Consider the following 26,680-nt stretch of genomic DNA (forward strand, 5'->3'; position numbering starts at 1 on the left):
GTTATTTTTATATTATTTCTGGATATTCCTCTCTGGAGAATCTCCCCTATCCGTACATACCCCACTTATACGGAAATTCGGTTTTTTACTGCCAAAGTAATCGTAATCGTGCCCCATAGTACATATCAATATTATAATCGGAATTTTATATGTGTGTATATACATATGTATATTTAACTTCACATACTGTATGTATCAAACTACAATAATTGTTTAGTCCACTCATTTATTTATACTATGTGAACTTAGTACCGTAGTAAATAAAAAATTAGCCTGCTTTAGCTTTAATATAATTTTATACAAACGTTTTTTTTTACTATTTTTCAGTTGGGTCTAAAGAAACTTTTGTTTACCACACAATTCTAACTGCGACATTGTTTTAATATATTTAGTTTTCTATACCATAAACTTAGAGATCACTCACCTTATGAAATTAGTCAATATATTGGTTTGGAATTCCAACTGATTTTAACACTTTTATCAAGAAATAAAAAAATCAAAATGTCTCGTATTTGTTTGCGTTTAACTCAGATGTTGTGCACAAACAAAGAAAAATTACGAAATCGAATATTTCTTGCTCTATTCGCTGTTCGTCATTTCCTTTGTTTGTATTTGATTCTCTTCTCTACTCCTAGATGAAGCAGTAAGCACTTTCGAATTCGTTTCGAATTGATATGGCCAGAATATATTTTCACTTTTCATTTAAAATTACGATATTTTTTATTCCAGAGTTAATGGAAACACCTATGTATGTATATACATTGCTTTAAAATAATCGCTGGTTAATAAACTATATAAATATGTTTATACATTTATATTCTTTATTTGCTTTGTGGGACATACTTGTTATGAATAATGCAAAATAGTGGAGAGATTTATTATATATACAATTCGGAATAGTTTTTATTTAAAAATATTTTTAAAAAAGTTTGTTACAGAACTTAACTTTCCCAAATCGTATTTTCATTCGCCATAAATTAATTTTTAAAGTATGTATGTCAATATTTTATCTGGTAGCACATATAATAACGAAAAACGTAAAAGCATAGAGCAAAAAACAAATGATGTTTAAAAACGACAAAACATAATATTAAAAATACTCAAAAAGTAATGACGCAGTTAAATACGACAAACTGCAATCAAACTAACTCTTGTCAATGTATTTTCAGCCAAATTAATTACCTCTTCCCTGCAAATAGTTTTCTGCTTTCACTTTTATAAATTAACACAATAGCAATGTTTACTAATTGAGTTTATTTGGCACAACTAAATTGACGGGATATGATTATAATATATTCTGTCCACTTCACAAAAAATAAGTACATTACATATGTATATACTAAAATGCTGTTTATACGTCGCGTGTACACAAGCTTTTTTTATTGCCAACTAGCTTTAGAATTTTATTGCCACTATATCATAGGCAATATGAGCGCAGTTATGCATTTAAAAGCAACTCAAGCACGAAAAGGTTAAAAATAAATCAATTTTATATAAATTTTAACATATATTTTTATTCATAATTATATTTTTTGACTATGTTGTAGATAATTTAATATTTATTATCGAAATATTTATTTTCAATCAAGTGTAAAAACATCACTGAATAATGAAATGTAATAGATTTTATGACTGTCACTTACAGAATAGCAAAATCGTCTCAAGTCTCAAAAATTGTCTCTAACTTAAAATTTCAATTTTTTAGACTTGAGACCGTATCACAGTACAGAATCGCACGGTAAATTTACGTTTTACCAGAGACTTACCAAGGCCGAACTCAGAAATCTATCTGAAACTAATTTACGTACGAATCCCGCAATGGTAATTCGCCCCCTTCTTATCTGGATCATGGATAGAAAAATTTGAGGAACGTGGCTGCAGATGACGTAGCGATATCTTGGATACCGGGTCTAAGGTATCTCGGGGTTGTAACTAATATGCCCACTGAAGAAAGGGCGCGGAAGGAATCGATTGCTCTTTACCACTATAAAGCAGTTATTGTCAAAAGATGTGGCCTCTCACCAAATGATGACATTTGATAAACATTTGAACGGATTCAACTGTAGACTACGAATCCCTAAAACTACAATAATTAATACAGTCACTCAGTTGAATTGGTGTGAATAGATTGTACCGTTTAAATAGATTTGAGATGAGTCTAAAGCACAGTCACTACATGACATATCAATAAGTATTGTTGAAAAGAGAATGGGGGTATTCTCTTGCTCTTGCAAAACCCTTGCATGGTGCACGAATTGCAGATATTTCCTCTTGGTGCACCGGCACAACAACAACCACACGCATAAAATTACTTGCAATGGCTGTAAAATATGTCAGACCAAAACCTAAGTATATTTTCGTGCCGTCATATATCACTAGATTCTCTTTGCCTTGCATTTTCGGTATAGGATTTTTGCATTTTGTGACATCGTGCAATCTGGCAAGAGCAAGAGAATCCCCCTATTGATAGGTGTCAGTGAAAACTCATCGAAAACAAATTGTCGGTTAGAACGATTTACCGCAAGATAAAAAACAAATTGTTGGCTATTTTTATTGCAAAGTATTATTCCATCACTAAAAGTCGATAATTTGACTTTGAACCGATAAAGTGAAAACTAAATGAAAATATCACTGATTGTTCACAGTTTTGGATATTTGGCACTTTTAAAATAACATTTATGGCGGAAAAATTACCGGCTAACCACCAGTCTAAACCCTTTCCAGGTAACAATTGGCAAGAAACAAGTCCAAAATATTCAAACAATATAACTTCAAATATAATTTAGCGAATTGGTTTTATACTCAGGATCACTTACTCCTGGCTGGAATGATCCACCCCTTTTGAATAACGTAACTCAACCACCTGGACGTAATCGATTGAATCTCAATAGGAGGATAGCATTTCCAGTGAATTGCACATCTAGTTCCATATCAGTCAATAGAACTATAGTGTCTACAAGTTTGGGGCAAGGAAAAACATCCGCAGTAGGCTTCCATCCACCTCCTTCAACAGGAACACCAACGGTAAAAATGCAAAGATTTAATGAAAAAAATACTGAAAAACTTCCAGATGATACCGATAGCGTAAATAATCACCATGACAGGTTTGTACTGTAGAAAGTAATGTATTGAAACTCGAAGCTATAAATGTTTCTTTTTTATTTCAGGAATATTCAATAAAAAATATCTACCTTTTACTGTAGAACCGCATAAGATCATCCGAATTTTTAATTTTTTCCCCCGATATTAACTTTTTACATCATTGCATATTTCAGAGGTTTTAATCCGGGTTAGATAACCAATCCATTATACACATAGGTATATAACAGTATTGATAGTCACCTAATCAAGATATATATGTATATATAATATAAATTAGTAGTAGAGAGAAATAAATAGTTCATTCTTTCTAGCGATAAGTTAAATTTAGGTACTTTAATAAAACTTAGCACACATGATACTTGGTCCCCAAAAAAGTTTGGTAGTTCATATGGGCGAAATTCGGCGACGATAATCGAGACACTATATGTTGCTATAACTTAGTCAGATATCAACTTACAAAAAAAGTATCTTGGTACAGGACATTAAAGTGTGGATGGATATCTATGGTTTAAAGTATTTTAAGTTGACGTGACCCTGCCTCTAATAGGTCTAAAGCATTAATCACAGAAAAGACCAAAACTAAATCGCCCAAAGTTTCTGAAAACAAGTCAGTTTGGCATCTCCTCATACATTGTAATGAAATCGATTGATAACTACGTCCTTTTCCTTTATAACTTATTTTTAATAATTCACTAAATAAATATCTCAAAAGCATTAAATTTCACATCTTAGATATTAGGATGTATTGCATAGGACTTATGGTAATAATTGGACATGTAATTTTATACCTCAGGAAATAATACATTGTTAAACCACGTTTACTAATAAAATATCACAATTTTAAATTTATTTTTGTTTATTTAACAAATTTACGCCAATCGGCAATATACAACAGTTACTTTTATATGTAAAAGAAAAAAGAGAAAAAAAAAATAATAAGGGCAATTGTATTACAGTGATCAAATGAATGGTATGGAAGGAGTTTCCATTCCTTTACTTTATGATATATAAATCAAACAAGGTAAGTATGTTATTATTTAAAAAGGGAATCATGAATTCTGAAACCCACGGATTTCGGATATGTGGACCTCAGTGTCTATATCCTACCTTATACAGAAAATACCGATCAGTTTTTATATATGTATATTAATGAAATATGATATTGTCCCCTAATGTAAAAAATGGGTAAAAATCACGTCAATAGTTCCCTCAGCCCTTATTACTCAAATAAACTATTTTCGAACTTCCGATTTGCGGTCAATAATGAAGTTATCTTAATGAAATTTAAAAAGCGCCCTTATTTCTAAAATGGATAAGATCTAGTCACTGCCACCCCTAGCGCCCATATACCTAACATAAGAATTTCAAACTTCCAATTCTTGCAGAGATTAAACTGAATATATGGCCGATATTTGAACTATCTGCCTAAAATTGCTATCAGTATACTTGAGTATTGTTAAAAGTTAATACAATAAGTTTAGGCCTTTCTCTAAGATCAATCTACTCGATATAGTGATTTCTGGCTTTCCAACTGGCTTTAAATTTTAGTGTTAGTGGTATTTTATTCCTCTGTACCCATGTTTTCTTCTTTTCGCTATTTGGCGTGAAATCGATATACCATTTGCAGATAGGTCTTCTTTTTCCCTGCTTCCACGGGCGGGTAATGTATCGGAAACCTTCTAAGCTGGAATGTTCTCTTCCAACCGGATAATATAGCCTGATCAGTTCGTTATTATATTATTATATACCCACATAAAAAATTGGCAACGGCAATGAAAATAGATTTGACAGCTAGTATACAATAAACTTTTGCGTAAATAACGCAGTGGCAGGGCTGGGGGGTGATGGAAGCCAAGAATTATATATTTTTTGAAACATCTGTTGACGCGAGATGTTTAATGGATGTAAGTCTTATAAATAAATTAATTCGTTTTGCGTTTCATTTCTTTTGTTCTAATAAATATTAAATGATTTATAAATCAATATTGACAAGTAGTTTGTGTCATAAAGTTGAAAGCAAGTTCTTGATCGTGTAATTGCAGCGTAAGTGGTTTTAGTTTCATTTTACATATTTAGAAGTACTGTGATCGCTTTGTAATTTATATATAATGCCTACAATGCACCTCTGACATTTCGAATTCATATAACGCGGCTATATTTTAAAAGTTTGTATTTTAAGCATTTATAACACAGGTTAAACATAAAAAGTGCGTAATAATCATGTCAAATGTTGATGTTCATTGCGATAATGGTGCCGTGCGAATAATAGTTCGTGAAAGACCAGTACGAGATGCACAAGGATTAGAGGAGGACTCTTCAAGTGTAATTTCATACCTAGAAAGCACTCCAAATGTATGAATATTCATTAGAAATATAATAAATTTATTAATCAATTGTTACACTTAGGTACTTTTTGCGGACGGAAGACCATTTACTTTTGATAAGGTTCTAGGCCCAAATGCTTCACAGGAACAGTTATTCCTTGATGTTAGTTTCTTAGTTGAAAAAGTAAAACAAGGTTACAATTGTACAGCTTTAGCTTATGGGCAAACTGGTACTGGTAAATCTTATTCGATGGGACTTAATTCCAACGTCTGTATGCCAATATCTGATTATTGAACGTGATTTATTCAATGAACTTTTACAGGCTTGTGACGCAGAGTTTGTAGGAATTATTCCAAGATGTTTGAGAGAGATACTAAGCACATCTCTGAATAATACTTCAGAAAGCCATTTAGGATCAATTGAGCTAAACGCGTCATTTATAGAAATATATAATGAAAAAGTTTTTGACTTGCTAAGTGATAAAACTACGGATCCAATCTCTTCTCGAGGTTAGTTTAAAAAATATTGCGTTTAAAATATAAAAAACTACTAGAAAATATTACTTTACTTTACTTTATTTTAGGATACAAATATACGGGTGGCACTCGAAAGGTTCTCAAATCTTTAGAAGATTGCTATAGTGTTCTACTCCACGGTAACAAGAATAGACATGTGAGACCGACCAAAATGAATTTACAAAGTTCAAGATCACATGCAATTTTTACAATTCATATAAATACTTTTTCTGGAAATGGTGTTCTCAATACCAGGTTAAATTTAGTAGATTTAGCTGGTTCAGAGGGTGTGCGCAGAACAGGTCATCAAGGAATGGCGATGTCAGAAGGAGTCAACATAAATCAAGGTCTTTTATCTATTGGTAAAGTTTTACAGGCTAAAGCGCTTGGGCATAAAGTCGTACCATATCGTGATAGTGTATTGACTACAGTTTTACAAGGTAATATATAATAAACCGCTATAAGGTATATAACTGTATAATAATTACTTTTCAGATTCGCTCAATGATAACTCATATTTAACACTTTTGGCTTGCATTAGTCCTCATCGTTCAGATCTATCTGAGACCTTATCAACTCTTCGTTTTGCCCAAAGTGTGAAACAATTGAAACACTCACCGCACATAAATTTTATAGTAACAGATATAAAGGTAACTGTTCTATATTAATATAAAATAAGTTTAGATTTAAAAATGATTTTGAATGAAGCATTAACGTATATATCCAAAATTAATGCAATCAATGATAACGTCGCGCATTCGCTGGCTGTACTCCTGTAAATTTCCTTCGCATAGAAGACCAGAGTCTTTTAAATTTTTCAGTTTTCCAATTTCTGCCTGCTCGCTAAGAGTTTCAAGGTTGGGCACATCTTCACTTTTTAATGTTATAATTGGTAGCACAATCATTGCAAAAAGTAGAGCAACAGCCCCTCTATTTTTTAATTCCTCGTCGAATTTTTCTCGGGGAAACAATTTAAATGGATTGGATCCAAGTCTATGTAGAAAACTTTTTATTATGGTTGCTAGAACTTTCTAGTAAAAAATAGAATTGGTCCTACCTGCTGATGTGGCTAATTAATTCCTCATAGTAAACATTTAGAACATCTCCGTAATGAGTTTTTCTGAAATTTCTTGTAGTACAGGTGAAAATAAAGTACATCAGATCGCTAATTGGAGACGAGTATCGCAACAGTTGCCAATCCAACAAACGCATTGTGACGACACCGGTGTCCTTTCATATCCCACATTAGAATAAGTTATTTATCTTTGTGATAATTGTCGTAAACATTATTTACCTCCATTTTAAACATTAAATTATTGTTCCAGCAGTCTCCATGACATAATACTGCATATGGTTCGTATTTGTTACCATCAATAAAATCCGAAAAAATTTCAAAAAATGGACGCTTAAAAAATTCGCCCACGATTTGCCTATACTTATCACTTTCCTGTTCCAAACATGCCAGCGCAGTCCTTTTTAGTCCCTCAAAATAAATATTTAAATTTGAAACATCCTTGTGTTGCAGAAAAATGTCTTCAATTTTTCGAAATTTATCTAAAGCTTTAGGCTGCTGGTCCTTAACGGCAAAAGAGACTGCATGTAATTTTGCATATGTTCGCATTACTATTGCAATATGTTCAAATTGGAAATAATCGAAGCGGTCAAACACCCCAAACTCTTGTAAACTTAAGTCCTCCAAAAATACTACTTCCTCGAATTCATCTGTTGAAGTGTAAAGACACTTAGCATACTCATGAAAGCAGTATTCTTCCGCTAGTCCTTTATTGCGTTGAAATTTATCAATCATTGGTAAGAACTAAGAAAAATAAGACAATTTTTAATTAATTTATTTTCTGTAAAATATTTTGTACTACCTCCTCATAAGCAAGAGCTTCCCTCAGAAAACAGGGCCTGATAAAGAATTGCTTACGTCTTGTGGAATTTCTTGGTGCCATTTTAAGAATTATATTAGAAAGACGAACGCCGCAACTTGTATTTAATTTAACTGAAACGCGATACACAATTCCTATGTAGTTTTCACCTTTTTTAGTGGCTGGCAACAGTTCATAAGTAAACGATTTCGATGAAAATTGTCTTTCCAAGAGCTGTTGAAGTGCCGTCAGGACTTTACTGCTCGGATAGTCACACTCTTGTCTGCGCGTTTTTGCACTGGCGTTATCCATTTTGAACTAAATCTGACACTTCACTTACAGATTTAATATATAAATGCCTTGCCACGATAATTGATCACATCTTATTGCAACCCACAATATTTGATATCATATTTTGCGGTCTTAAGTATATCAAAATGAACAAACATAAAAGTAAGGAAGGGCTAAAGTTGCGCAGCCGAACTTCATACACATGCCAGCCATCTTTTACTAGGTAGAGAGAAAAATAGATTAAAAAGTTAAAGTAGAACATATGTAGTAATACATGTTTTTATTATTCCTTTGGTTTGTTATTAGTACAAGGGCGTTTACAGTTGAAGTGGAAATTTACGATTGAAATTCATTTAATTTACTTGCATATGCAATATTGTTGCTCTTATAGAAAAATCGATTGAAAACTCCAAAGAGACCCGTCATGACACCAGTACCTACCAAGCCACAATTTTCTAAAAATACCATTAACATGGGAATAAAGGTTTTAAAACCCATTTATCATAGTAACACATTTTGTACTCCGAGCAAGTTGAAAAGATACGCTAATGCCGATAAACTGAACCGTTCGGAAATTGGTTTAACACCCAAGCAAAAGGAAAAGTATGTAAATTAATTCAATAACTTAAAATTCATGTTTCATTTTAAATACAAATTTTACATCTTTAGAGAGCAAAGAGGTCTTTTTCAGTCTTGTGTCTCTGAACTTCCTATAGTGCACTCAAAATTGATACAAACCAATCGAGAATCAACCATTACAATGGACAAATCCCTCGATTCTCGAGCTTCGATTATGAGTTTGAATGTGTCATCATCAACAGTGGTAGGGAATGATGGGACCGAATCAAGTAAAGTCATAAGGTATATATATTCTAAATGTTGAATGTAATATATGTATATACTATATACCCATTTTTGTGTTCAATAATAGCTACAGTCCCGTCGTGCGAAAGTGTATGGTAGAAATAGAAAACGTGATGGATAGCAAGATGTCACAATTAATGGAAACTTTAAAAGATATAAATAGGGATAATATTCAACATCGATCTGAAATCATGGCCACTCCATGGCCAAGTACGGGTGATTCAGTTAGTGCAGGACCACTTCCACTTGCACTCCGTAATGAATTAAAGTATATTATACAAGAAGTATTAAAAGAAAATGTCAAATCAAATACCAAAATTTCGGATGATGCAAATAGATCCGAGTCAATATTGTTAGATTCTTCTCTTTTAAGGAATGATCCTAAATGTCAACTGGTAATTTTTATATCGACATTGTTTATTAATACTTATAATGAATATTTATATGTTTTTAGTTTGCTACAAGTAGTCCAGTTTTCAAAGTCCCATCTGCACCTAATAAAGAATTAAATAGTTCTGCAAAGCAGATGTCTCCGAAATTAATGGAAATCGATGAAGAAGCTAAACGTTATAAAACTGCAATAAGACGATCTAAGCGTATTTCTGCAGTAAAGGGGGAAGTGGTATTACACAGTTCATTTAATGATTTAAGAGGACAAAGTTGTATTAATAAAGCATTACGACGTTCTAGTCGCATTTCGAAAATTGGGGAACAAACTGAATTGCAGAGAGTAAACGCTTCTTCTATGATAACGCTAAGCTCAATGCCACGAAAAAAAAATGTGTCACATATTGAAAGACGGAAAGAGAAGGATGGAAATGGACGAACCAAACAAGTCTCTAAATCACACAACAATGCTAGTCATCGTAAATCGTTCTTAAACAACAATATAATTGAGAGTTACTTTAGCACTGACCCGCAAAAGTCAAGTTCGCACATCAACGAAAAAGAAAAGAAATCGAATATTTTGAAACATCGAGCGGCAGTACTAAATTTATTAAATTCTGGCTCTATGAAAGAATTGCAGGTACTGCCCCAGATAGGTCAAAAAACGGCATATCAATTGGTAACTCAGAGGTATGTATTCTTTTAAGTATGCCATTTATAATATTTATCTAGGAATTTACAGAACATTGAACGGAAAATTTAAAAATATATCACAACTTGAAAAACTCACAATATGGCGTGGAAGCTCATGGACACGTTTTGCGCAAGTACGTAAATTACACGCAAAATTATGCCAAAAATATAATATATTATTCATGATTTACAGGCTAATTTGCTCATTGATTAAAACGACTTCCGACATTTTCTTCATTTAAAGCAATATTTATTTAAAATCTCATATTATTTAGTAATGTAACTAATTACGTTTTTTTGTAATATTATATTCATAAAATGTTCGTATTAAATTAAAAATATTGTACAAAAAAAAAAAAAAAACGTGGATTATTATGTACATATGTATCTATCAGGTGGATTTTTAGAGGTTTTATAGTTATAATTTGTACCCAGTTTTTGAACACATTAAGTCTTGTTGTGTATTTACACGAGTCTGTTAGATTCAGGTAACGCATCCCAACATTTGTATTTTAGATGTTTTGAGAGTATGAATAGTATGAACAGCTCTAATCGAATCGTTATTCTGCAAATGCCTTGTGAAACATACTATTTACTTCGGAATTTCGGAAGTGAAGCAATTTCATGCATTTACAATGAATCTTCATGCTGTCTATAGATTCCATATGAAAGAATTGCCAAAAAATTAAACCCATAAGTAATATCTGCTCTGTGTGCCATGTGAATGAGAGCTGATTCGCCAGTAAATATAAAACTCGTATATCAATAATGACTAGTATACTGACAACTAGACTTTGTTATCGTTCTAAAATACGGATAAAAAATCACACGTAAAAAGTAAATTATAAAATATTATATAACCTTATTCGTTTGTAAATATAAATTCATTTATTTTATGCAGATGTGTTTTTAGTAAGGACATTAATGAAGACGTTGATTTATTTAACTAAAGTTCTCAATTAAATGCAAATTGTAGTTAATATTGTCATATTGTCACCAGCTACCCAACCCAACACAGACAGCAAAGTGAGCGCTTTACTCATAGCCTTATATAAAATACATTAAAAAGGTCATAAGTATTTGTAACGATGAAGTCTACATACATGGTATGTATGCATATCTTTGGGGGCTGGTGCGTATACATTTTTAAACAAACACATACATATACATGTATATATGTAAGCGTTTTAGTTATTTGTACTTTATCACAATAATTTATTATGCGTAGTGAACCAAGCAAATAATCTGGCGAATGAACAACATACTTTAAGATTGCAAAGGAAAAGCAATGAAGAGATAAGACCGACAACAAAACGAAAACACAAATGAAAACATTCGATCAGCCGGCTTTCGCAGGTGCCGCTAACTTCGTTTTTTGCGTTGCTCGTGCGGTCGTTTATACTGGTGCGCCAGCGTAGCCCGTTTAAAAGTCATCCGACGCTTATTAAATAGTTGTCACTTTCAAATGCAGCTCAGTTTACTTTAAAAACCGATCAAAGACGGAAAGGTTGAATTATTAAAAGTTAAACAGTAACTTGAAGCCCTCTAGTTTAGTTTTGCATAAAGCGTTTACTAATAATTTTGCTTTGAAACCAAAAAGGGCGAAAATGCAGCCAGTAAAATTTTATTTTAGTTTTTTGGATCAGTCGAGTCGTGCATTATATATATTATTGGAAGCATCGAAAATACCTTTCGAAGCGATACCTATATCAATACTTAAAGGCAAGCAACAAAAATACTACTAATTGCCGATAACACGAAATATTTATTACATTAATATTTGAACTAAATAATACGAGTATAATGTGATACAGTTCGTTTTCGTCGATTATTTATGTGGCCTAAAATTATGAATATTCAAAAAAAAAAAAAAAAAAAAATACACAAAGTATTTGCCTAGTATATAATATACATATATACAATATGCATACATTAAAAACTAATGCAAACGTTTTTAGAGTGTATGTAAATTTGTTTTGTCGAATAGAACTAAAAGTCATAGTATTATTCTAGTCACCAAGAGTTTCATTAGTATAGGTATTGTTTATAAATATGTGCTGTATATACATATGTATTTATTAAAGTGGATTTGAGAAAATGCAACTGTTTCTGCTTATGGTAAATAATGTATCGCGCACTTTAACAATGTTGATCAGAATACAGTTGGTGGTCCTAAAAAAATATAACGTCATTTTACATTGCATTAGATAAGTTTTTATCTGTTTAAATTTCGCAAAAGCTAAATTGATATTGATATTGTTTATGTACCAGAACAAGATTCAAAGGTTGTATATGTACACATATGTACATAAGTATAAAAAAAAAAAATTCTCAAAAGTGCTATAATTCATACTGTCAAAATAAGCCGTTTCGTTCTGTTTTTATGATTAAAAAAAATTTTTTTTAAAGATTTCAATTAATGTTTTTTTGATATGTTGATGTTTTTGAGTGATAACTGAATTCGAATTAATTGTAGAACATAAAAAATTATCGAATTGTAAACAAGAAATTCATGAAAGAAACATAAACGGTTTTTTTATGTTAAAGATTAAAAATTCTTTTCGCAAAAATTCTAACACAACCTTATATACGTATGTAAAAATAATTTACTTATGAAAATGTGTACATACATATACCTATTATATGAAAAAAAAACTTCCTGAATTACACACTCTTTGGTGGATTTTTACTGCACATTCATCTATAACAGCATATAAACACTACGTATATGCAAATGTATATACATATATACATTTTATGTTGATCATATTCAAAAGATAATTACAAATAAATTTTCCAAATGATCAAAGTATAATGTGGTTATAATAAAATCGTATGAAACCATCCCACCTGCGCATAGCTGAATATAACAAATCCATAAGTAGTCAACTAAATTTGACACATTTAAGTAAATAAAATTTATCTCATGTTGATTTTGACTTGTGTGAATGAATATTTCTTTTAATCAGCTTATGTTTAAATAACATATGCATGTATGTTTATGTATGATCGACACAGAGTGAAGACTACGTGACTTCATACATATACATACATGCATCTGTCCAGTTATTGTTCAAGTCAACCACATCTCGAAATATAATCAAATTTCAAGAAATTTGTTAATTTTATTCTTTCTATCTACTTTATTCTAATCAATTCTTCAACTAATACTCAGTTTAGTTGCATACCAATAATATAACTTCTTATCGCTGATTTAAACTTCAAAATATATTTAAATATGCATTCATTCTCTTAAGATCAATTTTTAAATTCTTAAACACACCCATATGAATGTACATACATATATGAAATTTAATATACATATGTACACATAAGTATATTTTAACTCACGCAAATAACTCGTGAACTGATAAATTATAATATCAACAAGATTAAATTAGCTTTTCATTTGACATTTTTAGCCGAAAAGTAAACAAATCGAACATACATACCTGCATACATACACATGTTTATTTCACCATGTACATACATATAAATATTGTTCCACTTACGTCTATGAATTTTATAAATGTACTCGAGTGTTAATTTCTTTAATCGAAATAGTATAATGATATCAGAGTAGGTTAAGTATATGACCACTGAAATGTAGATTGAAGTTGCAGTTCTGCAATAATCGAAAATTATGCAAAAGTGCTAGCAGTGGACATTGTGTAACGGTTTATGGTCCGTTTTACTATATCGTTAATGTCGATTTTACTGCCCATAAAATTTCTAGCGGGTTAAAGTCTTCAAGACAGGGTTGTAAACAATCCAATTAATTTTTGAGTACGTTTAAGAAATGTCAAATAAGCTCACCATACATACATATATTTTCATTAGCAGAAAGTAGTAATTTAGTTTTTGTTAAGCTATTTATAACACTACACTTCATAAATTCTATCTCCGAATGCCCACAAATGTATATACATATCTCTGTCACTTGTTCCTAAATATGTAAAAACTTAAACCTGCATTAAACAGGCTCATAGAAATAATTTGTATTAGTTCAGCAATGTATCCTCACCAAAACAAGTAGTTTTAAGTACTGTTTTATTTTTGTTGCAGGTGAACATTTAACTGGCGAATTTCGTGACAAAGTAAGTCAATTCAAGTGCTTGCCTGTAATAAATGATGAGAACTTATCTTTGGTTGGGAGTATAACTATATTTCGACATCTAAATCGGGAAAAAATTGTACCGGAGCACTGGTATCCACGACGCAATTATGGTCGCAGTCGTATCGATGAATTCCTTGAATGGCAACAGCGTAATACCGCAATGGCATGCGGTAATTACTTTCAACAAAAGTGGCTTTCACCTATTTTAAACAAGGCATCTCCTGACGACAAAAATGTACGTTAACGTATGTATGAACCTAATTACATATGTAAAATGGTCTGTCCGTTATAGAATATTTAGTGATTTGCTGAACAACTGCTATATATTATATACATACAACAGATTTCCGCCATTCTTCTGCCTGTTGATTATTTTCTTGCAACATTTTGCTGCAGAGTATAGTAGTTTTGTTTACCTAATATTGTTTATATCAACTAAAACTATATATGTAAATATACTTATATTCCATAATGATGATTGAGTAAAAATTGAGATATCCTAATGAAATTTGTACCCGTGTTTTTAAGGTCGCATTCGTAAATGGGCGTAATCGGACCGCCGCCACGTCCACAAAACGCAATTCTTTAATATATATATCTTCTAAAACACTTAAGCTACAATAACTATCCAAATTGGCCCAAAACTGTTCATGACTCCAGGTACTGCTTCCTATTGCGAATCTGAGATTATTATAAAACACTGAGAGAAGTTCTTTCTGATTAAAATGGTCGTATGTAAAAAATGGGATGAATCGGACCAATAATTCTCTTAGTCCCCATATAACTAATGGAAAGATTTTCCAACTTCCGGCTAAATATCTAACATCGGGTTAACTTTTTACCCCATATATTAGTGAGAGTATATTATGTGAGATACCTTAATAAAACTTAGATAGCATCAATTTTGGTTAGCGATGTGTGGTATTGTCAAGAAAATAGACAAAGTCGGCTCAATACTGCCTCTATCTCTCATATAGGTACCTAATATAGGAATTTCGAACTCGTCTTGTCATCATAATCATTTAAGATTAATCATAAGAATATTATACTCATATTCTCCTTTTTTATGTTATTTGTAGATCAGTGTCTTAACAGAATGTCTAAATCAAAATTTGAAGAACTTTGAAAACCACTTTCTAAATAAAAACAAGTTTGTAATTGGTGAAAACATTTCTTATGCTGATGTGATGGCAATTTGCGAAATCGATCAACCAAGTAAGTTATTTCTCAAAATCAAAATATTTTTTATCACAAATATATATGTATGCTTACATGTATGTAAGTTTGTATTCATTAACATCAAGAAATCACCATTCTACCTTTTGCAGAATTCATAGGATTCGATCCTTTCAATCATCATCCAAAGTTGGGTAAATGGTATGACAGAGTAAGGGAAGAGTTGGGACCGTATTATAAGAAAGTAGCAATTGAATTTGATAACAAATTAAGAACTGCAGAAAAAAAGATACCGGAAGTCATGTATCTTGAACAATAAATAAAGCTAGTATATGAAGGCCACATATACACATATTGTTTAGACTACATAAATTTTGTTAAATGCAATTAAATTTGTATTTTAATATTTTTGTTACAATTCTGATGCTAGTCGTGGACCGACTTGTTAATTAAACGTTATCATTAGTAATAGAAAATAAGGAATATACTTATACTTGGAATAACCATAACTATAAGCATAACATTATACTTGTTGTTAAGTTATTATGGTCTAAAATAAACAATATAAATATATAAATATTTAACTCTGGCGAATAACATTAATAAGCTAAAAAACAATTGGAGTTTAAACTAATTTTTGATATATGATATACATCATCATATATATCGGCCCGAGATAATTTTTCGCTGTAGATATATGCCAAATACTGGGTTCATTCTAAGCCCATGTTGCTTTAACAACAAAATTTATAACTCTTAAAAATTATTGAGGTAATTTTTCAGACAAACACTTATGTTAGAAATGCTAAAGATACTTATTTAAAAGAAGAAAAAACTAACTACTGTTACACCGAAGCTATAATTCCCTCCGCAGATGCAAAAGATCCCTCACAAGAACTTGGTTTGGATCGGTCAGTTTATATGGCAGCTATAATTATCCTATCTGAATAATTTCTTCGGAGATTGCTCCATTGTCTCAGTCAATCACTCATTCCAAATTCGGAGAATATATCTCGCCAAGTTTTCAATTTTTCTATGAGAGGACTTGATTAAGAAAACGTCTTTAATTTAAATGCCAAGAAATTATTATTTTGTCTGCTCTATAGTGGAATTGCTATAAAAAAACAACGCTCTTACTCTGGAGTAAGTTGATCATCGGATCGATCTAAACGGGGTTAGATTAGCGAAATAACATCCACCTGGTCTTTTCAACGAAGTGGAGGTCTTCCTCTTCCTCCGCTGTCTTTTACTTCGCTAAACTATGTCAATGTCGTTATATATCTCATACAGCTCATGGTTCCATAGAAATTCGAAATGGTCAACGCGGAAAGGACCATAAATCTTTCGTAGAACTTTTCTTTCGAGAACTCGCAACGTCGACTCATCAGATGTTGTCATCGTCCGTACCTCTGCACCATATAGCAGGACGGGGATGATGAGTGACTTATAGATTTTTGTTTTTGTTCGTCGAGAAAGGATTTTACATCTCAATTGCCTACTTAGTCCGAAGTAGCACTTTTTGGCAAGAGGTATGCGGCGTTGGATTTCGAGGCTGACCTTGTTGTTGGTATTGATGCTGATTCCAAGATAGACGAAATTATATACAACTTCGAAGTTATGTCTGTCAACAGTGACGTGGGAGCCTAGCCGCGAAGACTGTTATATTTCGTTTTGCCCTCGTTCACCACCAGACACATTTGCTTTTATTCCTTATCCAGTCTAGAGAAAGCAAAACTAAAGGCGCGGGATCCTGAAGGAGATTTTGGTATTGCTCAACGAAACGAGCGAATGGTGAATATCTGGTGGTTGTTGGTTTTTCAGGTCTAAAGCCACACTGATAGATCCAATTAGTTTTAATCTTTCACACAATACGTTCCATATAACCTTATATGCGATGTTGGGGAGGCTTATCCCACGGTACTTGGCAGAGCATATTTAAATTACAATATTTGGGCAATCTTTCGTATGACCATAAGAAGCTGATGCAAGCTTCTTATCAGTCTCCACCGTCGTGTTTGAATAGCCCGGCCGGAAATCCATCGACTTCCGCCGCTTTGTTGTTCTTCAGACGGGTAGGCAAGCTGAAGAAGTGTTCCCTCCATAATTTCAGTATGCTCTAGGAATCAGTCAGCATTACCCTAGTCGGCCAGCTTGTAAAGTTCTTTACACCCACGCATTTCGGGCTCTTTTTTTCCGCACATGTTGTGGTCGATCGTAACGTTGGGAGGTAAGCAGTCTGTTTTCTCTCATCCGGGTCAATTCCGGTGCGTAGAATCAGTTGTTGTGGGAAAAGTTGATCATCCCTTTATCCCTGGTTGCAAATTCGATTTTGACAGCGCTTTCATAAGTAAAGYTTGAAAACGAAGAAATTGCAATTTTCCTGAAAATTCTCTTAACGCGCGATGTCTAAATAAAAATCCTAAAAATCCCTTTATCCCTGGTTGCAAATTCGATTTTGACAGCGCTTTCATAAGTAAAGYTTGAAAACGAAGAAATTGCAATTTTCCTGAAAATTCTCTTAACGCGCGATGTCTAAATAAAAATCCCAAAATAAAAGAGGCAGCGGCAAATTACTGTTAAAAACACCTCATGTCCATAGATCTTGTATGGCGTATACCTAAATAAAAGCAGCTGTGACGCTGAAGTTTGAAAAATAGACTTCGAGAGCCTGTTAAGAAGTATTTTTTTTTTGAATTTTAATAAAAAGTAATGTAATTTATGGGCTTGTATGCATACAATAATCCAATCGAAAAAAATTACAAAAGTTAATTAAAAATGCGGAGAAAAAGAATTTATTGTCTAAATGGAGACAAATATATAGATTCTTAAAAATGTGGCACAATTCTGATTTCTTTGGCGCCGCGATTTGCAGGTACCGTTGGAAAGGAGAAGTTCTCCTGATTACAAAATATATAGGTTCTAGGTACTGCAAACGTTTAGTTTACGCATGTTCGACCTTTATTCACATTTTTCACTTCAAATTAATTAAATTCCACTATAAACTTTTAAATAAATCCACATTTTATAGCAGGTTTTTTACCTAAAGAATCTTTATTTTAAAAATTACATTTTACACTCGTTTGATTACGACGACATGGATCACTACCATGTGATGATAGAGCACTTCGTTGAAATTCCTCTTTTTCGCAAAAATTTCTTCATTCCTGCATATGGATATTATTTTTTTCAATTTATTAAGCAAATAAGTATTAGTAAAATTATATAATAATATTATATCTGTCTCTTATACACATCTAGATGTGTATAAGAGACAGCATATGTATACATAAGTATATATTTCAATGCTTAGAGTGTATATATAAATATACAAGGTAAAAAACGTAGAAAAATTTAGTGATACAGAAATACCAAGTGTTTTTGGTGCAAATTTTTTATCTTTTAAATTTGAATATTTTAAAAAATATTAATTATTTTTTGATAATATTTGGAGATTCCTCTTCTAGAGAAGCTCCCCTATCCGCACATACCCCATTTATACTGAAATTCGGGTTTTTTACCTCTCCACCAAAGTAATCGGAATCGTGCCAAAAATGCTGTTACAATAAATTTATATTATAATTGTAAAAAGTACATTTCAATTAACCGCTCGACTTTGGAAGAACGAACGTACCTCGTTGTTGGGTCATTCAATACTTCTCAATAAATGGTAAGATAGGTATTAAGACAAATGTTACAACCCCTTGGCAATATTGCTAGCAATACGGTTTTCCAGACAACATCTATTGCCTGTCGAGATGCCCAGTGATGATAATCGATATGAATTTAATCGAAATGCTTTAGTTGAATATTTTGTTTTTCAATTTTAACAGGATAGTAAAGTCCATCGTTTTTTATTTAGTTATATTACATTTAGGGTTACGGCTTCGCAATTTCTAAAATGCAGCGTGAAGAAAAACAAATGGAAATGACATTAGATGCTATATTAAGTAGACTAAATGACTTAAAAATGTCCATTGGTGGGATGATACAAAAGCTTGAGACTGAGTATGAAATAATTAACTGGCCAACTTTTCTTGATAATTTCGCCATAATATCCAGTCATGTAAATAATTATAAGATTATAAGAACACGAGTAACATTTTAATAAATTATCTTCAGTTGACAGGGTTATCAAAAATCCTGGCTAAAGAAGTATGCCCACCGCTACGTAATCGGACTGTTCTTCCATTAATGCTATCACAAGATCGTGACGAGTCGTTGATAAATCTTACACAGGGACGTGTTCCTGTATTTTCACATGATATTGTACCAGATTATTTGCGTACGAAACCGGACCCCCTTACTGAACAAAAGTTAATTCAAGGAGAACAAAAAGCTGCTAATTTAACTGCAGAAGTTGCCATGAAACAGGTTACACAATACAATAAAGTCGTATCTCACGTACTAGATATGGTGTGCAAAGCTCGCGAGGAATGGGAGATTGAATCATCCACCAGAGCAGGTTTGAAACCGACATAAACTTTCTTTTGAAGTAAAAGTAACGTATTGGTTATTTTTAAGGAATTCAACAAACAAGCAGTATGGCAGATACTCATGCGTTGGTGTCTGCGGTTGGAATGGGCAAAGGATTGAAAGCAAATGTTTCATTAAATGTAGCAACAGGTTCGGCCAATATGATGGTACCCCCACTGCGCGCTTCTGCACCTATGACTTCTGTCAGTCCTGGTGGAGTCGGTCAAATAAATAAAGCTCCTTCAGGCATTAAAACAAATATTAAGCCGGCCATGCAAGTTCATCAATTTACGCGATAGTTAATAACTTATTAAGTCTTAAGAGATAAACATACTATGAAGATTGTATACAACCAGTATGTTTAGGCCACTACTTAAACTTACCAGCCGAGTCAATTCTGATAACCTAAAGCTGTCTATTGTACGAACAGCAACTATATTTAATGTCAAAATTTTTCTTATATTATACATGTATGGTTGTTGAAAACGAAATCACTACTGTGGTTAGGTAAACTCTGTTTCGGAAAACTATTAAAATATGGGTAACCTATTCCAACACACTCAAAATTATATTTCAAAGCGCTTATTAACATATCTATTTCCATTTTAATTCATTTTTTGTGAATATTTTTCTGTCCAAATTTTGATCCAAATAACTCTACAAAAACAAAAACATATATTTTAAAATATATATATATTTTTGAAAACGGTTCCTGGTATCTACGTTTACGGTAAAGTAATATATAAACCTGTTGGAACTTTATTGTCATGGCTTTTTACACCACCCGGGTGGACGACAATGGTAACGAAATAGAACGTCGCCATTCAGCGCGTAGCTTGGCGATTTCCTTGAGTGCAAGCAGCACCAGCACTAACACGTCTCGCGTCAATTTAAGTTCTCGAAGTTGCGAGACAAAGGCTAGCGTAAGGTATTAATTCGTGAAAATTGTTTCCACAAAAAGGAGAAGTATTTAAATATGAATGTGAGTTTGCTCATAATTTTTAGATATATAAATCCTGCAGCTTTTATTGAAAAAACACCAGATCAAAGTGAGACTAGTAGTATAAATGATGAGAGTAAACTACTGCCGACATCGGAAAATCAGAGCGATATTGTGCCACCTTTGGATTTACAGTCGGAAGATAACTATCCTACTACACGTGATTACACCTTCTCTTATCGCAAACACTGCGAAGCAGCTAAAATTGTTTTAAAACCGGACTTAGCATATGAAACATGGTTATCTGCCAAAAGGTCTCGATATCTTAGTAATTTATAAAATTAATTTTACATATTTTTTATTGTCGCTTTGATAGGAAACTTATTTCTGATGAAGCTGCGCGTCGCCGGAAGGCTGAAGAGCAGAAACGCAAGGAACAAGAAGCAAGAAAACGCCTTTCAGAAGAAAAGTTTCAACAGTGGTTGAAAACAAAATCACGCCAAACTCGTTCGCATGAAATAATCAAAACACATGTTGAACTGGAAGAAAAATCATCAAAATCTCAAATTATCGATGAAGAAACACAAGCTAAACTGGAAGCTTGGGAACGCACAAAACAAATAGAGGAGGAACAACGTCGTAATATTAAGAAAAAAGAAGAAGAACGACGTCGGGTTATGGAAGAACAGCGACGGCAAATGGCCGCTGAGGCATGGAAGAAATGGTTAGCTGAGGTGGACAAGAAGCCTCGACCGGTGCCACTTAATAGAGGGATATTCACGTTGCGTGGGACTATATCCGATATTTTCGTTAATCCCAACGAGTGGCAAAGTACAATTCCAATAGAGGAAGATTGACACTTTGTGTTGAAATATCACTGCTTTTATTTAATTAATTTGTAATTCAATAGTGTTTACATATCAACTTCAATGAAATACGTGGAAGTTGAAATGTTCTAGAGCTACCAAATTTTGTGATGTGGTATTATGTGTATATTCATTTATAAATTGCATATCGTACATTTCGTCGGACTGTACGTGAAAAGTATATCTATTATTTCCCGTGTTATATTATTTGAACTATTTTTTTTTGTTTTGTCGCTGCAGAATCTGGGAACCTCTTAAAGAAATTTTAGTCAAATTAAAACCTTTTTTTTTGTGAGGAAAATAAAATGGAACAATTACAGAACCAAAGATTTAAGTAACTAAGAACAGTAAAAACGTATTTACAGTGAGAGCCATTTGATATGCTTTACTTCGATTTTACTTTTATATATTAATTTTACATCGCCTTTCAGGTTTATTGTCCATAAAAAATGTTTTAGTGAATCTATGTAAACGCTAGTTGGCTAACTTACACTTATTCGGATTTTGTATGTAATAAAATTGGCAAATCAGTAATTTCAGATACACTTTTATACATAGGAATATAGTTAAATGTTTGTATTAAAAGAGCCATTTCCATTGAAATTTTTGGATACAGATTGTATTAAACAGCCATTTCCATTGAAATTTTTGGATACGGATTGTAGTCAATAAGTTCGAAGTCCTTAAACGTGAAGTCTTCAATGCATTTTAACTCACGCTTAATAAGTAATTTTGGAAACGCCCGAGGTTCTCGCGTTAACTGTTCTTTTAATGCTTCAATATGATTATTATAGACATGTGCATCGCCCAAAGTGTGGACGAAATCCCCTGGTCGGAGATCAGTAATATGAGCAATCATATAGGTAAGCAAAGCGTACGAGGCAATATTAAATGGTACACCCAATCCCATATCGGCACTGCGTTGGTATAATTGACAAGATAACTCTCCATTGGCAACAAAAAATTGTGCAAGACAATGACAAGGTGGTAGCGCCATTTGAGGGATATCGACAGGATTCCAAGCAGACATTATAATACGTCGATCATTTGGATTATTTCTGATAGTGTCAATTACTTGCTGAAGTTGATCTATACCCTCATCTTTGTAACTGTCCTTGCAGTTTCTGTACTTGGCCCCAAAATGACGCCACTGAAAACCATAAACTGGGCCTAGATCACCTTCCTCCCTATCAGAAAACCCGCATTTGTCTAAGAACTCCCTATTACTGTTTCCGTCCCATATGTGAATATTTTTTTCTTGAAGTATTTTAGCGTCTGTTTTACCATGAACAAACCATAGCAATTCTTCGGCGACAGCACGCCAAAATACTCGCTTTGTAGTTAGTAATGGAAAACTATTTCGGAGATCGAAGCGCATTTGGGCACCAAAAACTGATCGTGTACCAACACCAGTTCGATCCGATCGATCCACGCCTGCAATAATCAGACTGAATTATTGTTTAGGTAAGAAAGTGGACTCAATTTACCTTTAGTAATTATTCTTTGAATAAGGTCCAAATATTGTTGCTCGTCCTCATTTATTTCAGAAGCACACTGATTCAGTTTACTGGAGTCACCGCTCATTTTAATACCTTTGTAATAATTGATATATCAAATTCGATGGAATCGTGACCTTTTAACTCTTTAATAACGATCTACCAAAAAAGGGTAAAATAAACAAGACTGCAGGCGCGATTACAAAAATTTTGGCGCATACAACCTTCCAGGGTTTCCGAAGTACATTTATGTAAAATAAATAAATTTTGATTTTACTAAATTGTAGCAAAATTTACAAAACATTTTTTGATATTCATATTTACTATGGACGAGTTTTTTTAAATGGAAATTTAGCCAACATAATTATATTGGCTTATGAAATGTTAGGTTGGCTTGTATATCGATTCAGCACTGCAAAATTATTGTTTTGTTGCTATTGTGAATGGGTTATTAAAACATGGACGATTTTTGCTATTTTTTGACAGGTGTCGCTTAAAGTCTGCTGCCTCCTTTGCGTTTACAGTATCAGAGGTAAGTAGTTTTATATTGCTATCTAAATTATGAGCAAGTACATATATTAACAAATCAAATTTCAATATTTTTTTTTAGATCGCAGAAAATAAACAACTATTTTGCTATCCATTTTTCCAATATTCTTAACTTTCCCGCACACTTTTTTCGCATTACAAGCAATTATTGCTTTTAATTTCCCTCTATTATCTTTGAACGAATTTTTTCGTTAAATTTATATTGATTTTCCAAAAATAAAAAAATTTCTATTAATAATTTCTCTTAATCATTTTCATTTCACTTTTTTTAAATAAATAAAAAAAATCACAATCAGCTGTCTAAATGCACCAGTCTGCCGTCTATCACCATAAAATTTCAATACGCATTAGCGTTGCTTAAGGCGCATTAATTTTGCTCGTCTCTCAGGGCTATAAGCTTTGTAATTCGCATAGATTGGGTAGTCGCAAGACAACTGTTTACTGCGGACTCAGTCAGGTGGGCCACGACTTCGTTTTCAAAATTGAATTCTGCGGGGGTGGATGTCATCTTTCCAGAGCTTCAGCAACAAGGGGACGTTCTACTGTCCTACCTTGTTCATCTTGTTCTATCCCTGAACCATGGAGGACAGCGAGGTGATCTTTGCACCGAAGGTAGGAAGGAAGAATTTTAAAATCGAATTTGCTTGTTCCAGAAACCCAACATTTTTTATGTGACTTTAATATGAAAAGACATGTTTTGAAAATCGAATTCACACTTTGAAATGTAATTTTAAAACGAAAAATTTATAACATGTGAAATTGATAATATATTACAGTCTACCAGGAACTTCAAATGGATTTGAATGGTCTCTTAAATGCCTTCTTCTAATATTTTAAATGGTAAATATAAATTTTTTGAAATTGAAATATTTACTATGAATTAAAAACAAATGTTTTTTGCAAACAGCAGTTTCGATGTGGAAGAGACAAACTAACAGCTAGTTAAAATCATTAGGTTTGTAAAAACGAAATCACGGTTTCCAATGGCAACATCTTAACAAATCTGTTTTTATTTCCAAAACCTCTGATAAGAATATTATTATAGTTAAATCCAAGAATCCACACTTTGTTGGCAATTAATATTTTAACAACGAAGTGAAGAAAGCAATGGGTATTTAAGATTGAACGTTTTTTTCAATACTTGTCTAATAAAAATGGTGTCGGCTACTGGGCAAGCGTAAAAAGTTGACAAGTGCTCAATATTTTGCTTCACTTTACGTTGCGTTGCCTCAATGTGAACGAACTGATACAAATGTGTATGTACATCGAACTTTTTCGTTAAAGCAAATATCCAAAGGAGAGCCCAGCAAAAGTTGTGTGTAAATCAGCCATTACGGGAGATATGCAAGGCTGGGAGAGGTCAAACTCCCGATTCCTGGCTTTCAAGTCCTTGATATAGTCGCCTCGAATATTATTGTTATTAAATTAAAAATAAACGATGTAACTGTTTGGACTAATGTCAGCCTTTTTAATATGAAATTTGAAAAAAACTGAATCATGAGTCACCAACCCTTGAAGACAGATGTATATGTTTCTTTTTCTTTACTGGCGTTGACACCGCTTACGCGATTATAGGTGAGTTAACAAAAGCACGCCAGCCGTTTCTTCTTTTTGCGACATCCATACGTATGACCAGTGCAGCTGCTGTCTCTTTGATGAACTATGTCAATGTCGTCGTATATCTCATACAGCTCATCACGAGATTCATCCACAATAAATATGTCCGAAATCAAAAGGTGCGAGAAGTCCGGGAGTGACCCTTCATACACACCATGCACGCCGCATCGCGCCGCCGTGAGACCGGGTGAGTGAGTTGTCTTTGCATTGCAAATGATAGCGCCCATATGCATTACGGCACGTACTTACATACTTTATTTATGGAGTGGCTTTGATTGAAACTACACTTATCGTTACCCCACACAAAGTTTTCAAGTAAGTTTTACTATATCTATGATTTCATTATTGATTACATACACGTATAAAGGATACGGCATTATTCAAAAATAATTGTAACTTTATGTTTCATAACTAAAATTGGAAAAGTCCCTCAACTTTGAGGAACAACTGCCACCACACTTTTCTCAGCTTTTTTTTAAATTATTACTAAAATAATAAATTCACAAAAAAAAAAAAAAAAAAAAAAAATTAAAAAGCATGGAACCTCTTGAACATACCTAAACTTGGAAGTATATTTCAACAAAAACATAACAAAATGCGTCATAAGTAAACAATTATGGCCAACATATGACAGGAAAAGAACCACCGACTTATTAAATAGGTTAAGAAAAAGCATTTACAGAGTAACAACTACCGCAACAGGGCACTGGCCATTTGATTAGATCCTAAAACGTGTTCCAATTTGTATGATTCTTTATCGGGTCATCTCGTTGAAATAAGAAATCCGTTTGAAAAATTTGAAGGCGAGGCAAGAAAAATTTTTCCTAATTAATTAGGGAGAAACAAGTAAATAATGGAAATGCAGAGGAACTTGATTTGAATGCTAGAGACATATTCCGCATTGAGACTTTCAATGTAATAATTGACACACTTAATGCTCAAATGCAAAGAAGAGGCGATGTATATCTCGAAGTTTCACAAAAGTTTTCATTTCTTGCGTATCTAAATAAGTCATGTTCAGAAAATGAAAAATATATCAAATTGCTCTTAGAATCTTACCCAGAAGACTTCAATGAAAACTTTTTCGACGAATTTAATCATCTTCACAAATGTGTTCGAATAAAATATGAATTTTCAGAAACAAAGGTCACCCATTCCGATCTATATGAAGTGATTCCCAAATATAGAAGTGGCGTTTAGAGTCTTTCACAGCTAAATGATTACTAACTGATCTGCTGAACGACTAAATCTCAGCAACTAAAAATATTAAAAAAACCGTAAAGAACAAAAATCCGTCCAGACAAGCTTAATTCTTTAGCACTAATGTGCATTGAGACAGCCATACTTCGTCAGATAAATTTCGAACATGTAATTTCGCAGTTTACTCTGATTAAGGCA

The 26,680-nt window shown here is 32.8% G+C and overlaps 8 protein-coding genes and 1 long non-coding RNA gene across 14 annotated transcripts in view; 6 read left to right on the forward strand and 3 right to left on the reverse strand.

Moving 5' to 3' along the window:
* LOC108978836 overlaps nucleotides 1-1,292 on the reverse strand; it is a 20,378-nt gene extending 19,086 nt beyond the window's left edge. For 2 of the 3 annotated variants that reach the window (XM_018949324.1, XM_018949321.1), the window contains exon 1: nucleotides 1,183-1,292. The gene's annotated coding sequence lies outside the window, so the exon portion shown is untranslated. Of the gene's footprint in view, nucleotides 1-424; nucleotides 705-1,182 lie in introns of those variants that run through there. The other variant, XM_018949322.1, reaches the window with a different exon arrangement.
* A 1,282-nt stretch (nucleotides 1,293-2,574) lies between these two features.
* LOC108978861 lies at nucleotides 2,575-3,951 on the forward strand. The gene is made up of 3 exons (XM_018949365.1): nucleotides 2,575-2,724; nucleotides 2,807-3,104; nucleotides 3,168-3,951. Exons 1-3 carry the CDS (start codon nucleotides 2,679-2,681, stop codon nucleotides 3,178-3,180), a joined length of 357 nt encoding a protein of 118 aa, XP_018804910.1. The 5' UTR covers nucleotides 2,575-2,678; the 3' UTR covers nucleotides 3,181-3,951.
* Nucleotides 3,952-4,933: 982 nt separating this feature from the next.
* Nucleotides 4,934-10,404, forward strand: LOC108978859 (kinesin-like protein Nod). 2 transcript variants are annotated; one of them, XM_018949361.1, is made up of 12 exons: nucleotides 4,934-5,006; nucleotides 5,282-5,454; nucleotides 5,509-5,694; nucleotides 5,750-5,936; nucleotides 6,011-6,382; nucleotides 6,438-6,592; nucleotides 8,496-8,707; nucleotides 8,774-8,965; nucleotides 9,036-9,363; nucleotides 9,423-10,045; nucleotides 10,098-10,182; nucleotides 10,242-10,404. In XM_018949361.1, the coding sequence occupies exons 1-12, from the start codon at nucleotides 4,994-4,996 to the stop codon at nucleotides 10,260-10,262; spliced, it is 2,547 nt and encodes an 848-aa protein (XP_018804906.1). In that variant the 5' UTR covers nucleotides 4,934-4,993; the 3' UTR covers nucleotides 10,263-10,404. The 2 variants fall into 2 exon arrangements, with proteins under 2 accessions (XP_018804906.1, XP_018804907.1); XM_018949362.1 differs by lacking the exon at nucleotides 4,934-5,006 and adding an exon at nucleotides 5,040-5,145 and having other exon boundaries at nucleotides 10,242-10,403.
* On the reverse strand, nucleotides 6,567-8,449 carry LOC108978860. Of its 2 annotated transcripts, none has more exons than XM_018949364.1 (4): nucleotides 7,817-8,449; nucleotides 7,237-7,758; nucleotides 7,000-7,172; nucleotides 6,567-6,935 (listed from the first exon to the last, which is right to left on the reverse strand). In XM_018949364.1, the coding sequence occupies exons 1-4, from the start codon at nucleotides 8,123-8,125 to the stop codon at nucleotides 6,653-6,655; spliced, it is 1,287 nt and encodes a 428-aa protein (XP_018804909.1). In that variant the 5' UTR covers nucleotides 8,126-8,449; the 3' UTR covers nucleotides 6,567-6,652. The 2 variants fall into 2 exon arrangements, with proteins under 2 accessions (XP_018804909.1, XP_018804908.1); XM_018949363.1 differs by having other exon boundaries at nucleotides 6,567-6,947.
* A 1,068-nt stretch (nucleotides 10,405-11,472) lies between the features above and the next one.
* Nucleotides 11,473-15,925, forward strand: LOC108978805 (glutathione S-transferase theta-1). Its single transcript, XM_018949261.1, has 4 exons — nucleotides 11,473-11,770; nucleotides 14,114-14,400; nucleotides 15,245-15,380; nucleotides 15,494-15,925. The coding sequence occupies exons 1-4, from the start codon at nucleotides 11,656-11,658 to the stop codon at nucleotides 15,658-15,660; spliced, it is 705 nt and encodes a 234-aa protein (XP_018804806.1). The 5' UTR covers nucleotides 11,473-11,655; the 3' UTR covers nucleotides 15,661-15,925.
* A 3,187-nt stretch (nucleotides 15,926-19,112) lies between these two features.
* Nucleotides 19,113-20,385, forward strand: LOC108978864 (mediator of RNA polymerase II transcription subunit 8). Its single transcript, XM_018949369.1, has 3 exons — nucleotides 19,113-19,404; nucleotides 19,461-19,803; nucleotides 19,863-20,385. Exons 1-3 carry the CDS (start codon nucleotides 19,240-19,242, stop codon nucleotides 20,111-20,113), a joined length of 759 nt encoding a protein of 252 aa, XP_018804914.1. The 5' UTR covers nucleotides 19,113-19,239; the 3' UTR covers nucleotides 20,114-20,385.
* A 134-nt stretch (nucleotides 20,386-20,519) lies between these two features.
* On the forward strand, nucleotides 20,520-21,810 carry LOC108978863 (coiled-coil domain-containing protein 34-like). The gene is made up of 3 exons (XM_018949367.1): nucleotides 20,520-20,742; nucleotides 20,820-21,068; nucleotides 21,131-21,810. The coding sequence occupies exons 1-3, from the start codon at nucleotides 20,582-20,584 to the stop codon at nucleotides 21,609-21,611; spliced, it is 891 nt and encodes a 296-aa protein (XP_018804912.1). The 5' UTR covers nucleotides 20,520-20,581; the 3' UTR covers nucleotides 21,612-21,810.
* Nucleotides 21,811-21,978: 168 nt separating this feature from the next.
* Nucleotides 21,979-23,345, reverse strand: LOC108978862 (thymidylate synthase). The gene is made up of 2 exons (XM_018949366.1): nucleotides 23,108-23,345; nucleotides 21,979-23,054 (listed from the first exon to the last, which is right to left on the reverse strand). The coding sequence occupies exons 1-2, from the start codon at nucleotides 23,202-23,204 to the stop codon at nucleotides 22,243-22,245; spliced, it is 909 nt and encodes a 302-aa protein (XP_018804911.1). The 5' UTR covers nucleotides 23,205-23,345; the 3' UTR covers nucleotides 21,979-22,242.
* A 682-nt stretch (nucleotides 23,346-24,027) lies between these two features.
* LOC108978823 lies at nucleotides 24,028-25,062 on the forward strand. 2 transcript variants are annotated; one of them, XR_001994137.1, is made up of 3 exons: nucleotides 24,028-24,277; nucleotides 24,442-24,505; nucleotides 24,573-25,062. It is a non-coding gene; the product is annotated as an uncharacterized LOC108978823 (long non-coding RNA). The 2 variants fall into 2 exon arrangements; XR_001994136.1 differs by lacking the exon at nucleotides 24,028-24,277 and having other exon boundaries at nucleotides 24,337-24,505; nucleotides 24,573-24,620; nucleotides 24,698-25,062.
* Nucleotides 25,063-26,680: the final 1,618 nt, after the last annotated feature.

This window comes from Bactrocera latifrons, unplaced genomic scaffold, assembly GCF_001853355.1.
Source record: "Bactrocera latifrons isolate USDA-ARS-PBARC rearing strain unplaced genomic scaffold, ASM185335v1 scaffold_128, whole genome shotgun sequence".
In the NCBI taxonomy this organism is placed as follows: Eukaryota; Metazoa; Arthropoda; class Insecta; order Diptera; family Tephritidae; genus Bactrocera; species Bactrocera latifrons.